General features: G+C 46.0%; 1 protein-coding gene across 1 annotated transcript in view; it reads left to right on the plus strand.

The window, feature by feature from the left end:
- The window catches only part of CDC42BPB (CDC42 binding protein kinase beta), a 903,752-nt gene that overhangs the window by 251,013 nt on the left and 639,812 nt on the right, over positions 1-12,927 (plus strand). The window contains exon 9 of the mRNA XM_069207298.1: positions 9,491-9,570. Coding sequence (XP_069063399.1) covers positions 9,491-9,570 — 80 coding nt within the window. The remainder of the gene's footprint in view (positions 1-9,490; positions 9,571-12,927) is intronic.

Here is a 12,927-nt window from a genome sequence, read left to right on the forward strand (position 1 = left end):
GGCTGAGGAAGTGGTACTACCAGACCTTGTGGGTCTTTAGATCGCCTGCCAACCATCATGGGCAACCAGTGGGAGGCAGGATACGCCATCACCTGCACCGCTGGAGTAAGGTAACGTCAGACTAATGGGTTCTACAAATTGTCCAAAAGGGCTACTCCCTGCCCATCATGGCTACTCCACCCATGCCACCCACTGGCGACAGGCTGATGGAGGATCATCTGCACTTATTCCGCCAGGAAATGACGACTTTCTTGGCTATGGGACCTTTAATGAGGTGCTGATGCTGGAAGAATGTTGTGGTTGTTATTCCCTCTACTTTCTGTTACCCAAAGAAGGAAGGAAGCCTTCACCCTATCCTAGACCTGCGCCCTCTCAATTTCTTCCTCAAAAAGGAGAAATTCAAGATCCTTGCGCATGCTCAGGTCCTGTCTGCCCGTTTCCCGGGAGACTGGATGGTGGCGTTAGACTTACAGGACACATTTTTCCACATTCCCGTCCTGCCTGCCAACAGATGTTACCTGTGGTTCACAGTAGCCCTCAAGCACTTTCATTTTGCCGTGATCCTCTGCACCCCTCGAATGCTCACCAAGGTGATGCCGTGGTTGCAGTTCATCTGTGGAATTGAGGAGTACCAGTCTTTCCCTTCTTGACGACTGGCTGTTGAAGGCAGGCTCACCCCACGCAGTCGTTTCTCACCTCCAAACTATGGTGGACATCCTGCATTCGCTGGGGCTCATTATTAACATGCTGAAGTCACAGATGACTCCGGCGCTCCCTTTCATCAGAGCTGCTGTGGACTTAGTACAGTTTTGGGCTTATCCTCCCAAAAGGCGAGTCAGACTCTGAGGCTGCTGGGCCTCGTGGCGTCATTCATCCTGCTTGTGATGCATGCCTGCAGGCATAGGAGGGCTCTTCAGTGGGAATGGAAATTCCAGTGGCTGCAGCATCAGCTGAAGTTCTCTGACATGGTCCAGATCTCAGAGAGTACTTCAAAAGATCTTCAAGGGGGGGGGGTTAATGAACTGCGATTGAGTCAACAGTAGACCTCTCTCCCGTCCCTAACCATATCTGAGAATGGTGACAGATGCGCCACTCCTGGGATGAGGCAGCCTTCTGGGGGAGGTGGAGATCAGAGGTCTGTGGTCTCTAGTGGAATCCGGACTCAACATCAACTTAATGGAGCTCTGGGTGATACGGCTGGCATTGAAAGCCTTTCTACCCTCTATCAAGGGAAGGCTAGTGCAGATGTTAACTGATAACAGCAGCTCCATGTGGTACTTCAGAAAACAGGCCAGGGTGGGGTCCTGGACCCTTTGTCAAGAGGCCCTCTGCTTCTGGACATGAATGGAATGTCTGGGCATATCCCTGGTAGTTCAACTCTTGGTGGGCACTCTGAACGCCATAGGGGACCGAACTCAGCTGAAGATGCCTAGTGGATCTCAAATATAGTGTCTCTATCTGGAAAAGGTGGAAGTTCTTGTTCAGCAGTGTTGAGAATCTTGGTTCGATCTGTTTGCCACCAACGAGAACGCGCAATGTCAGCAGCTCTGCAAGCTGGAGTTTCCAAGGCGGCTCTCGCTCAGGGTTTCTTTTCCTCTCCAGTGGAGCTAAGGCCTACTGCACACCTTTCTGCCCATACCACACCTGCCCAGACTTCTCAAGTAGATCAGGAAAGAAGGGGCCCAAGTCATCCTTTGATCAGGCTGCCCCTTCAGGAGGATCTTCTGTCACAGCAGCAGGTAAGGGTTCTCCACCCGGTCCTGTCTACACTCCGCCTTCATGTGTGGAGATTGAGTTGCAACAGTTAACAGCTTTCGACCTTCCGCCTCAAGTCAGGACTGTTATCTTAGCCACCAAGCATCCCTCGACTAAGATGATATACGCCTTCCCCTCGGGCAAGTTTGTGGCATGGTGTGCAGAATAATCCAGTTGACCCTCTTTCCCCTTTCTCTGGTCCATCTCTTTAATATTTCTCTTGCCCAACAGGGCTTTATGTTGGGCATGTTAAAAGATAGTCTTTCTGCTATCTCAGCATTCCTGTGGCAGTCAGATCTGCCATCCCTCTCTTGTCATCCCAATTCCTTCGTTGTGAGCATATCCTGTAGGCATGCTTCAGAACGGGTACATTATCCCCTCCCTAAGAGGGGAAAAAGATTTCACATCCTACCCTCCCTTTGGGTAGCTTCTCAGGACCACCTATGACTCATGCTTTCAGTAATGTCTGGAGTTTGATATGTGCTCGGATCACCTGTTTAAACAGTCCACCTCCTCTCCCAGGACCCACCTAGATTCACTCTGATTGTATCCTTGCCTTTGGCATTGTACACCTGTCTACTGCCTTTTGGCTATATTCACGCTATACAAAATATTAGCAAAGTAGTTTTATGTAAAAGCCATTGTGCATGAATCTGGAAATAAAACTGTAAAAATAATTCAGCAGTCAAAGAGGGGAGAGTGGGGAAGGGTGGGAGTTGGGTGTAATTAATATTATTCCAGTTCACCAAACACATTGTAAAATGTTCTAACCCAAGAATGATTTAAAGGCTCACAGGGCGAGCATTGTAAGGATATCTTCATATATAATAAAGCATCTTCATTTATACAATTATCTGAAGTTAAAGTACAACACCTATATTCACTGCTACAAGTCTCCAAAATGTAAGTCTTTTGCAGAATGTTTCTTTCCAATTCATAATTTTTTCCTTGATATTTTAAGATTTTAATATTTTCCAATTTGATGGTTCCTGAAAGCGTTCACTTTCCAGTCCAGTATAGAACTTCCTTAACCTTAATCTAAATAAATAAATATTAGCTTTTATATTTTAATCTTTTTAAATGTTTTATTTATTCGCTGCGTTGGTTGATACATATACTGAAAGCTCACAACTCCAGTGAATGACTCAGTGGTCGTTAAAGGTAGTACTTAATTTGCCGCTTGGCCCTTCGTGATAAGTGGAGCTGAAGTCAGAAACTGTTTCATTTTTATGTCAGGCATTAGCCATGGCCTTTTGATATTACTAAGGTTATACTTTTATTTCAACAAAAGTAATATAGGGCCTTTCAGCCAAACATCTTCATCCATTTATCTGTTGCTGTATCATTCATCTGTTCCTTCTGCCCACTGCCGCTTAATGAATGTGGCAATAGGTTAACCTGCTTTAGCTGTAGGCTCCATCCTCTGTGAGAGACTGCATTCTACTTGTATGCAAACAGCAATTTCTAAAAAAAAAATTTAGTGCCTTGAACTATTGTGCCGATGTGGGGTTACTTTTTGGTTTATTCTGAGATTGACCAGCACTGCTCCAGACTCTGCACCAGAAACATTATTTAACAAAGCTCAAAGATTGTTAACTGTGTGTGCATATGTCTGGACATGTGCTAACATTAGGCTAATTGTTTTATGTATTTGTAATAAAGATTTGCAAAAACACTGAGGAAAAACAAGCACAGGTAAAAGTAGTAGAGGGGCAGTCAGTGCAAGATCTTTTGGCTTTGCCTTTGCTTGTTTCTCAGTTTCAAGGGGACCACCTTATGTTCTTAGCTGATCGAACTTCCAGTTTAGCAGTTTTAATGGAGGTTCGTAATTTATCCCAACCCCAAATAAGAAAAGGTGTACATTGAAGAAATATTGCACATTACTTCCTTTCTGCATATTCTTGCCCCACCCCCCACCCACCACGCAATTCTTGAGCTCTTGGACCATCTCTTGATAAATGCCCATTTAAAAATTCTTCAATCACAGTCACTGGAATGGGTTTGAAGGTAATAGCTTTGTGCTGTTAAGCCATTTTGCCTCCACGTCTTATTAACCCTGTGGAAGGAACTATTTGTGCTTTGAAAAGCAGTAGTAAAGTTAGGTAAAATCAATGGTCTGGGATCCATAGTATTACTTGATGCTCCCTGAATGTCATTACATCTCTGTAGCTTTAACTTAGGAGGTGTGAAGAATTAAGGCAAGGGGTCTCTTGATGAACCGCCTGTGGGCTGCATGGGCTTTTCCTACATTAAAGAGACCAAAGAAGCAGGGCTTGATGAACATGTCATTCAATATTGTGTCATTAGACGTTTTTACCATCCCTATATTGATACATTTAAAAACACCAGATATCTTGCCATCTGGTGTGTGCACTTGCTAAATCCAAATTTTTCACTTTTATAATAGTTGCGACCATTTCCACATACCACCAAACAATCAATAGATTTTTTTCAAGCTCAACTAATCTGGTGGGGAGGGGCGGTAGGATTTGGGTGTTCGGGTTCAGGCGAAAGGCCAGGTCTTCAGTGCCATCTTTTTTGTCAGATTTTAGCAGTTGTCCTTCATCCATGTTGCAACGTTCATCATGCACCTGTGGAAGGTCGGGGGGGGGGGGGAGAAGGAGTTTGGTATTGTCTCTGTAGCATATAATATTGAGACCATGGGATTGGATATCATCAATCATGGTGTCATGTAGATGTTGTAGAGGATGGGGCTTGAGGGATGATCGTTTGGAGGGGGTTTTGTACATGAATGATGATAGGCAGACCTTTGGAGTTATTCCAGAGAGGAAGGAGGTAAACCATGAGAGTGTATCTTCTTGTAGTCTGATGTTGTAAGGAAATGCCTCCTTGGCATGGTTACCCCCTGACTTTTTGCCTTTGCTGATGCTATGTTTTGATTTGAAAGTGTGCTGAGGCCTGCTAACCAGGCCCCAGCACCAGTGTTCTTTCCCTAACCTGTACTTTTGTTTTACACAATTGGCACACCCTGGCATCCAGGTAAGTCCCTTGTAACTGGTACCCCTGGTACCAAGGGCCCTGATGCCAGGGAAGGTCTCTAAGGGCTGCAGCATAGCTTATGCCAACCTGGGGACCCCTCACTCAGCACAGACACACTGCTTGCCAGCTTGTTTGTGCTGGTGAGGACAAAACGAGTAAGTCGACATGACACTCCCCTCAGGGTGCCGTGCCAACCTCACACTGCCTATGCAGTATAGATAAGTCACCCCTCTAGCAGGCCTTACAGCCGTAAGGCAGGGTGCACTATACCATAGGTGAGGGCACCAGTGCATGAGCACTGTGCCCCTACAGTGTCTAAGCAAAACCTTAGACATTGTAAGTGCAGGGTAGCCATAAGAGTATATGGTCTGGGAGTCTGTCAAATACGAACTCCACAGCACCATAATGGCTACACTGAAAACTGGGAAGTTTGGTATCAAACTTCTCAGCACAATAAATGCACACTGATGCCAGTGTACATTTTATTGTGAAATACACCCCAGAGGGCACCTTAGAGGTGCCCCCTGAAACCTTAACCAACTACCTGTGTAGGCTGACTGGTTTTAGCAGCCTGCCACACTCGAGACATGTTGCTGGCCACATGGGGAGAGTGCCTTTGTCACTCTGTGGCTAGTAACAAAGCCTGCACTGGGTGGAGATGCTATCACCTCCCCCTTGCAGGAGCTGTAACACCTGGCGGTGAGCCTCAAAGGCTCACCCCCTTTGTTCCAGCGCCACAGGGCATTCCAGCTAGTGGAGTTGCCCGCCCCCTCCGGCCACGGCCCCACTTTTGGCGGCAAGGCCGGAGGAGATAATGAGAAAAACAAGGAGGAGTCACTGGCCAGTCAGGACAGCCCCTAAGGCAACCTGAGCTGAAGTGACTCCGACTTTTAGGAATCCTCCATCTTGCAGATGGAGGATCCCCCCAATAGAGATAGGAATGTGACCCCCTCCCCTTGGGAGGAGGCACAAAGAGGCTAGTAGCCATTGGCTGCTGCCCTCCCTGACCTAAACACACCCCTAAATCTATGTAGATTCCTGCAACTTACAGAAGAAGAGGACTGCTGAGCTGAAAACCCCTGCAGAAGAAGAAAGAAGACACCAACTGCTTTGGCCCCAGTCCTACCGGCCTGTCTCCTGCCTTCAGAAGAAAACTGCTCCAGCGACGCTTTCCCTGGGACCAGCGACCTCTGAATCCTCAGAGGACTGCCTTGCTTCCAAGAGACCAAGAAACTCCCGAGAACAGCGGCCCTGTTCAACAAAGACTGCAACTTTGTATCCAGAGGAGTAGATTTAAAGACCCCTGCAATCCCCGCAAGAAGCGTGAGACTTGCAACACTGCACCCGGCGACCCCGACTCGACTGGTGGAGAACCAACACCTCAGGGAGGACCCTCCGGCGACTCCGAGACTGTAAGTAACCAAAGTTGTCCCCCCTGAGTCCCCACAGCGACGCCTGCAGAGGGAATCCCGAGGCTCCCCCTGACCGCAACTGCCTGACTCTAAAATCCCGACGGCTGGAAAAGACCCTGCACCCGCAGCCCCCAGCACCTGAAGGATCGGAACTTCAGTGCAGGAGTGACCCCCAGGAGGCCCTCTCCCTTGCCCAGGTGGTGGCTACCCCGAGGAGCCCCCCCCTTTGCCTGCCTGCACTGCTGAAGAGACCCCTTGGTCTCTCATTGAAATCCATTGGAAACCCAACGCGTGTTTGCACACTGCACCCGGCCGCCCCAGTGCCGCTGAGGGTGTACTTTTTGTGTGAGCTTGTGTCCCCCCCGGTGCCCTACAAAACCCCCTTGGTCTGCCCTCCAAAGACGCGGGTACTTACCTGCTGGCAGACTGGAACCGGGGCACCCCCTTCTCTCCATTGAAGCCTATGCGTTTTGGGCATCACTTTGAACTCTGCACCTGACCGGCCCTGAGCTGCTGGTGTGGTAACTTTGGGGTTGCTCTGAACCCCAACGGTGGGCTACCTTGGACCCCAATTTGAACCCCGTAGGTGGTTTACTTACCTGCAAGAACTAACATTACTTTACCTCCCCCAGGAACTGTGAAAATTGCACTAAGTGTCCACTTTTAAAACAGCTAAATGTGTTTTATGTAAAAAGTATATATGCTATTGTGATTATTCAAAGTTCCTAAAGTACTTACCTGCAATACCTTTCAAATGAGATATTACATGTAGAATTTGAACCTGTGGTTCTTAAAATAAACTAAGAAAATATATTTTTCTATAACAAAAACCTATTGGCCTGGAATTGTTTCTGAGTGTGTGTTCCTCATTTATTGCCCGTGTGTATGTACAACAAGTGCTTAACACTACTCCTTTGATAAGCCTACTGCTCGACCACACTACCACAAAATAGAGCATTAGTATTATCCCTTTTTGCCACTATCTTACCTCTAAGGGGAATCCTTGGACTCTGTGCATACTATTCCTTACTTTGAAATAGTGCATACAGAGCCAACTTCCTACAGATGTGGTGTAGTGTTGTGATCAATATGTGATAGGATACGGTTTCAGATGCCACTGAGAGGTCGAGGAGGATCAGTACGGCTGTTTCTCCTGGTTGAGGAGTTCTTGGATGTCATCCGTTATGACTATTAGAGCGGTCTCAGTGCTTTGGTTGCTGCGGAATCCAGACTGAGAGGTGTCAAGGGGGTGTTTTTGTTTTCAGATAGTTTCTGAGCTGCTTGTTGATGGCTTTCTCCAGGTCCTTGGCTCGGAAGGGGAGCAGGGAGATTGGGCAGTAGTTTGAGTTTGCTGAGGTCGGCTGATGGCTTCTTGAGTAGTGGTTTGACCTCGGCATGTTTCCAGTCTTCGGGGTAAGTGGCCATGGTTAAATAGGTGTTGAACAGAATGGTAAGCTTGTGGCTAATCCTGTGGGTTCCGAGATTGAAGATGTGATGTGGACAAGGATCCATGGGAGCTCCTGAATGGACTGTGCTCATGATGTTGGTGGTGTCCTGAGGAGTGACCTGATTCCGTGTGGTCAGCAGGTGGTTGGAGCTAGTTGTGGTGAGTAGATGGAGTCTGTCAATGTGGGTGGGAGTTCAAAGTTTCTGTAGATGGTAATGATCTTGTTGTGGAAGAAGTTGGCAAAGTTGGCACATAGTTCTTAAGATGAGGTTGTGCTGTTTTCTGTGGCAGTGGGATTGGAGAACTCACTGTTGGTGTTGAAGTGTTCTTTGCTGTGGTTATAGCTTTAGTTTATCTGATCGGCTAGGGTACTCTACGTCTTCTCTCTCAGCATCCTGTCGTAGTGGCTGAGTGAGGTTTTGAATGTGGTCCTGTCTGAGGGGCTCTTGCTTGTGAGCCATCTTCTCTCCAGTCAGTTGCTGTCACGTTTTGTTGTTCAGTTCTTCTTGATGTTGCCGAAACTGGGGCATGGTCCAGGGGGGTCTGTAGACTGGGTACTCTGATGGTGGGTTTGTCATCAGTTTGGAGCTTGAAGTTGAGGGGTTCCCAGACTGGGATGACGTTTGTTGATGCGATCTGTGTGTGATCTTGTATCCTTTGAGTGTTTCTGTGGCGATCTCGAAGGATGAATGAAGGGGTGAGCCACGTTTCAGTGACAGACGTCCGGTGAGAGGATGGCGATGAGGTCCCATGGCTTGGTGGCGTGCTTGCAGAGCGAACGTGTGTTGAGGAGGATGAAGGTGAGCGGTGTGTGTGTTGAGCCGTGTGTTTGGTAGCAGGGTGTGCTCATGTGTGAGTTGTTGCAGGTGACAATGCAGTGCAGGTTAAAAGTCTTAGCGTAGAAGGTGCTGATGCATGGTAGCAAAGTATACTGGGGGTGTCCAGGGTCAAGGGTGTGGGGTTTGGTTGCAGTATAGCTGTGTAGGGGTGGAGAATCAGGGTTCCTGGTGTTAGGGGTGATCCAGGCACAGACAGGCTTGCTTTTGGTGCGCCCATGCTGCGGCCCCCATAAAGTAGGTTCTGGGAAGTGGGATTTGGTGACAGTGGGCGAGGTGAGCAGAAGGCAGAAAAGCAAGTTGGGAACAGCAGCAGGGAACGCACAGGTGGGAAAGTGCGGGAAAGGCAGTGTAAAACAGATAATGCCTGTAAATCTTTCAGTGAGCCTGCTGAAAGGGAGACGGTTGCTTAGCCCATGAAACCAGGGTGGTGGTAAGGCATGTGTAACCATGATGTGCAGGAGCCCACAGAACCATAGCAGTAACACTAAGCCAGTTGGAACCCTACATTTCTGTGTGTCTCGTTAGCAGTAATAGAAATGTTGTGTAACAGTGTAGATTACCTTAAAAGTCATTCTTTGATATTCAAACCACAGATATTAATTGAGAAAACAATGGTGACCCCTCTCACCCATCTAACCTTGCACTATGGGAGAGAGACATGGTTATTGTTTATTTTAGTCTAATTCTGGCTTGTTGGGGCAAACATTTTCTCAAAAGCCTCTGACATCTCCTCACATAGGATGGAAGTGCAGGGATACATGTAGCAGACACATAATATTACTGAGAGTTTTAAAGTGATGGAAGTTGTCTAGGATCCATGCCTGATGTTGGGTCTTTCTTGGAAAGCACATGGCAGTAAAGAAGCAACTGAAGGTGAAGAAACCAGTGTTAAAGGTAAGTGTTGTTTTCTTTTTCATCTAATGAAGATTTTGTGGTTGGTATTGCTTGCTTGTGGTTGGTATGCTACTGCACCCTTACAAGTGCCCTTGCATGAATCATAAATGAGCCATAATATGGATTTCATTTTCTTTCTGCAGGAAATGGTTCCTCCTGGTTCCCACACAGGCTTTTCTGGGTTACATTTACCATTTGTTGGCTTTACCTACACTACAGACAGGTATGCAGAAAGTCTGTTTTGTACATTACATGACAACAGCATTGGAAAAGCATATAACCAACAAAATCTTTACAGCTCTATTACAGTTTATACATCTCTAATTGAATATTTTGCTGATGTAGCAATCCAGTCTGCTGATGTGTTTAATATAGAAAATATTTTTAAGTGAGACATCTGCTTTTCTATAAATATTCAAGACAGGAATTCAGCTTTGTAACAGTATGGGGTAATGCATACTTCGTGTAAGATAAGTCTGACTATAAAGTGAAAACAACTTCTTCTAAATATGTTTGAAGTATTTGTCCACACAGAGATGAAAAAGGTCATAAATTAATTGAATAGACAATGACTTCTAAAATGTACACACCAATAGGGTGTCAGCAGTATCCCTCCTTTCCCTGTTGTATTAAATAACTCATTACTTAATTTGACCTACTTTTCCCTCATCCAGTGCTTACTGCACTCACTTTCTGTCCACCTATTCAAGCATATTTTCCTTTTCTTCAGCTCCTCTAATTCTTGTTGCAGACCTCCCCTTCAGCACCTTTTTTTAATGACCAGCTTGACAAGGTTTCAACAAGTATCCCAGTTTTCCATCCATCCTACCTAACAACTGTTTTATCCATTTTATTTCTCACCATTTCACCAATTACCCATCTTGCCATTATTCTGTCCTTTGAGTATCTGTGCCAAAATACATGTTCACATTTTCCAACACTGTGTCACCCCTTACTTCACGGCTGAGGCTTTTCGCTGCAGGTATTATGGGAGAATCGCCAGCACATAGAGAAGGCACTATCTACTCTGAAATAGCAGTTCGATAAATCACACTAACTAAAGTTTACTCCAAAGAGAGTATATATTTAACAGTAGATAACCACACAGAGGCTAATGTAGTCTTAGTATGTTTCAAATCAAGAATACAAACTTCTGTCAGTCAAAATTGGTCCTAGACGTTTCACAAACAAGATGCATGTCTGTTCTAGAAATTAAGAAAAATTGGTGACTACAAAGATGTTATATGGATAGAGACTTCTGTTGTGTTGTAATACATCACTGTAAAATTTCGGTTTCAGTTCCGGGTTAAAAAAAGGTGATAAAAAATCTGTCTCTTCACTGCAGAGGGATTTTTATAGTATGTAACAAGATTTGATTCTCTGAGATAAAGAGGGTGAGTTCTGAATTTCTTTTTCATCAAAGACTCACGGGCTGATTTAGATATTGGGGGTAATGGTCGTGCTGTCAACTTCTCAACTGAAAACTCATCCGCCGCCTCAACAGTGTTCCCGCCGTATTTAGATGTTGATGGTCCCATAGGCTAAAGCCCGCATACGAACTGCTGTCTCTGCCAAGAAAGACTGACCGCGTTGGCGGAGCAATAGGGAAAAGTGGCTGACAGTGGAACCTCAGGCACCCTTCCCACATGCAGATTTAGATGTGCCTTACCGCCAAGGAAAAAGTGGTGGTCCGACCACCATGTTTGAGTCAGTGGATTGAGGGGTGGACATCACCTGCCATTGCTGCTGTCACCCACCCACAGATAAAACACCACGACCCCCCCAATGCCAGACTCCAGGGTAGGGATGCCACATTGCCAGGGTACAATGGGCGGGCACTGCCCTGGACGGCTGGGCCACTAGAGACATCTACATGTCAAAGTGATTTTTTTAATCACTGTGACATGCATATGTCGGGGACACGAGTGGGTCAGACGCAGATGGAGACACACTGGTACACAACACATATGGCACATATAAACAACTGTCATTATTGTGGCAGTATTCATTGGCAAAATAATGCTGGTATCACAGTGACTGCACATTCACTCCTGTCCACTGTGTCCATGTGTATACATCGCCAGTGAACCTATACCTGTCATATTATGTTGCGAGTTGTGTGTGTGTATTGGCTGGTTGAGGTGGAGGGAGCGGGTGAAGTGGTTGTGTCTGGTTGTGTATCACTTGCATGTAAGATCAATATTGTTGTGTATGTTGTGTATGTTGTGTTGCCGTGTGTAACATTCAGGGGAATGTGGTATGCTGGGTGTTATCGTGATGTGTGCATTGCTGTGTGAGTTTTTGTGTAGCGGAGTGTGTAGGTTGTATGGTGTGTGGGTGCAGTGTCAATGGTGTATGTATTTCGTGGCATGGATGTATATCAGTGTGTTTTTATCATGTACAGGTTGTGTTGGGTCAGAATGGCAGTGGGTTGTTGTGTGAATGTTTTTTTGTTGTGTAGTGCGGGGTACACCCATGGCTAAGGAAAAGTGTGTGTGTGTCACATACCTCTCTTCTACAGCCCCTGCCATTGTACGAAGTCCATTGAGTCTTGCCGCAGTCTCTCTTCATCAGCGATCCGTCACAAGTCAATCCAGTTGCAGAGATGTAACAGCTAAATACGGTGGGCAGAGGACTGTCGACTTGAAGGTCTTCTCGGGTCTGCGGCCGACGCGGTTTGGCGGTGCGACTGCCAAGATCTAAATCAGGCCCTCTATCTCTATATAGGTTCAAGTCTTACCTCGTAAGCTCCTGACAAGCGAGAAAGCACATCTCATAGTGAATGGCTGAGCAGGTTTTTTTTTTATTTTTTTATATGGAGTAAATGACAGACTACCTCCTTTTGGAATCTTCTACTGAACCTTCACCTTCGAAGTGGATAATGTTAGCTTTAGCCTCTGCCTCTTCACTTTGTTCCCTGTGAGGCTGTTTTTCCATTTCCATCTCTTATAGAGGCGCATAACCTGGAATAATCTTTCATATTTGTCATGGTGTTTTTGGCATCCTTGGAGAAAATGGAAAAAGCTGGGCAGTGCTGAATGTTTTCTGGTTGCTGTATTACTATTTGTGAAATAGGGAGGAAGTACCCATCCATGCACTGACTGATGTAGCATGGCTATCGTGAAATCAGTCATTTGTGTTACTGGAGCCACAGAAAATGAAATAATTGACTGTAGTAATCCTAAAGTAGCTGCAAGAGCAGTTGTAATTTAGTGGAAATGAAGCAGGAGCAGTATTCTGCTGGCTAAGGGAGTGGAAAGTAGAAGAGGGGAGCTACAGCTACAGTCTTGATTTAGAAAAAAATCATAGGAGATGAGCTGTAACTGGATACAGCAAGCAGACAATACTGGAATACAGAGCTAAGACGGAAGGAAACTGATGCACATTCCCAAGAGCACTACTGGGGCTACCACCGGCAGTGGGAAGTGTGTGTCAGAGAAGAGGAAACTGGAGGTCAGCCACAGCCTCCTTCCACCCCCCATAGTGATGCTCCCATGAACATGACTGCAGCAGTACAAAGTATGACACACAGTTTTAATCTTCTAAGCAATATTCAATGTAATATACTACTTCATAGCGT

The sequence above is a fragment of the Pleurodeles waltl genome, chromosome 9, assembly GCF_031143425.1.
Source record: "Pleurodeles waltl isolate 20211129_DDA chromosome 9, aPleWal1.hap1.20221129, whole genome shotgun sequence".
Classification (NCBI taxonomy): Eukaryota; Metazoa; Chordata; class Amphibia; order Caudata; family Salamandridae; genus Pleurodeles; species Pleurodeles waltl.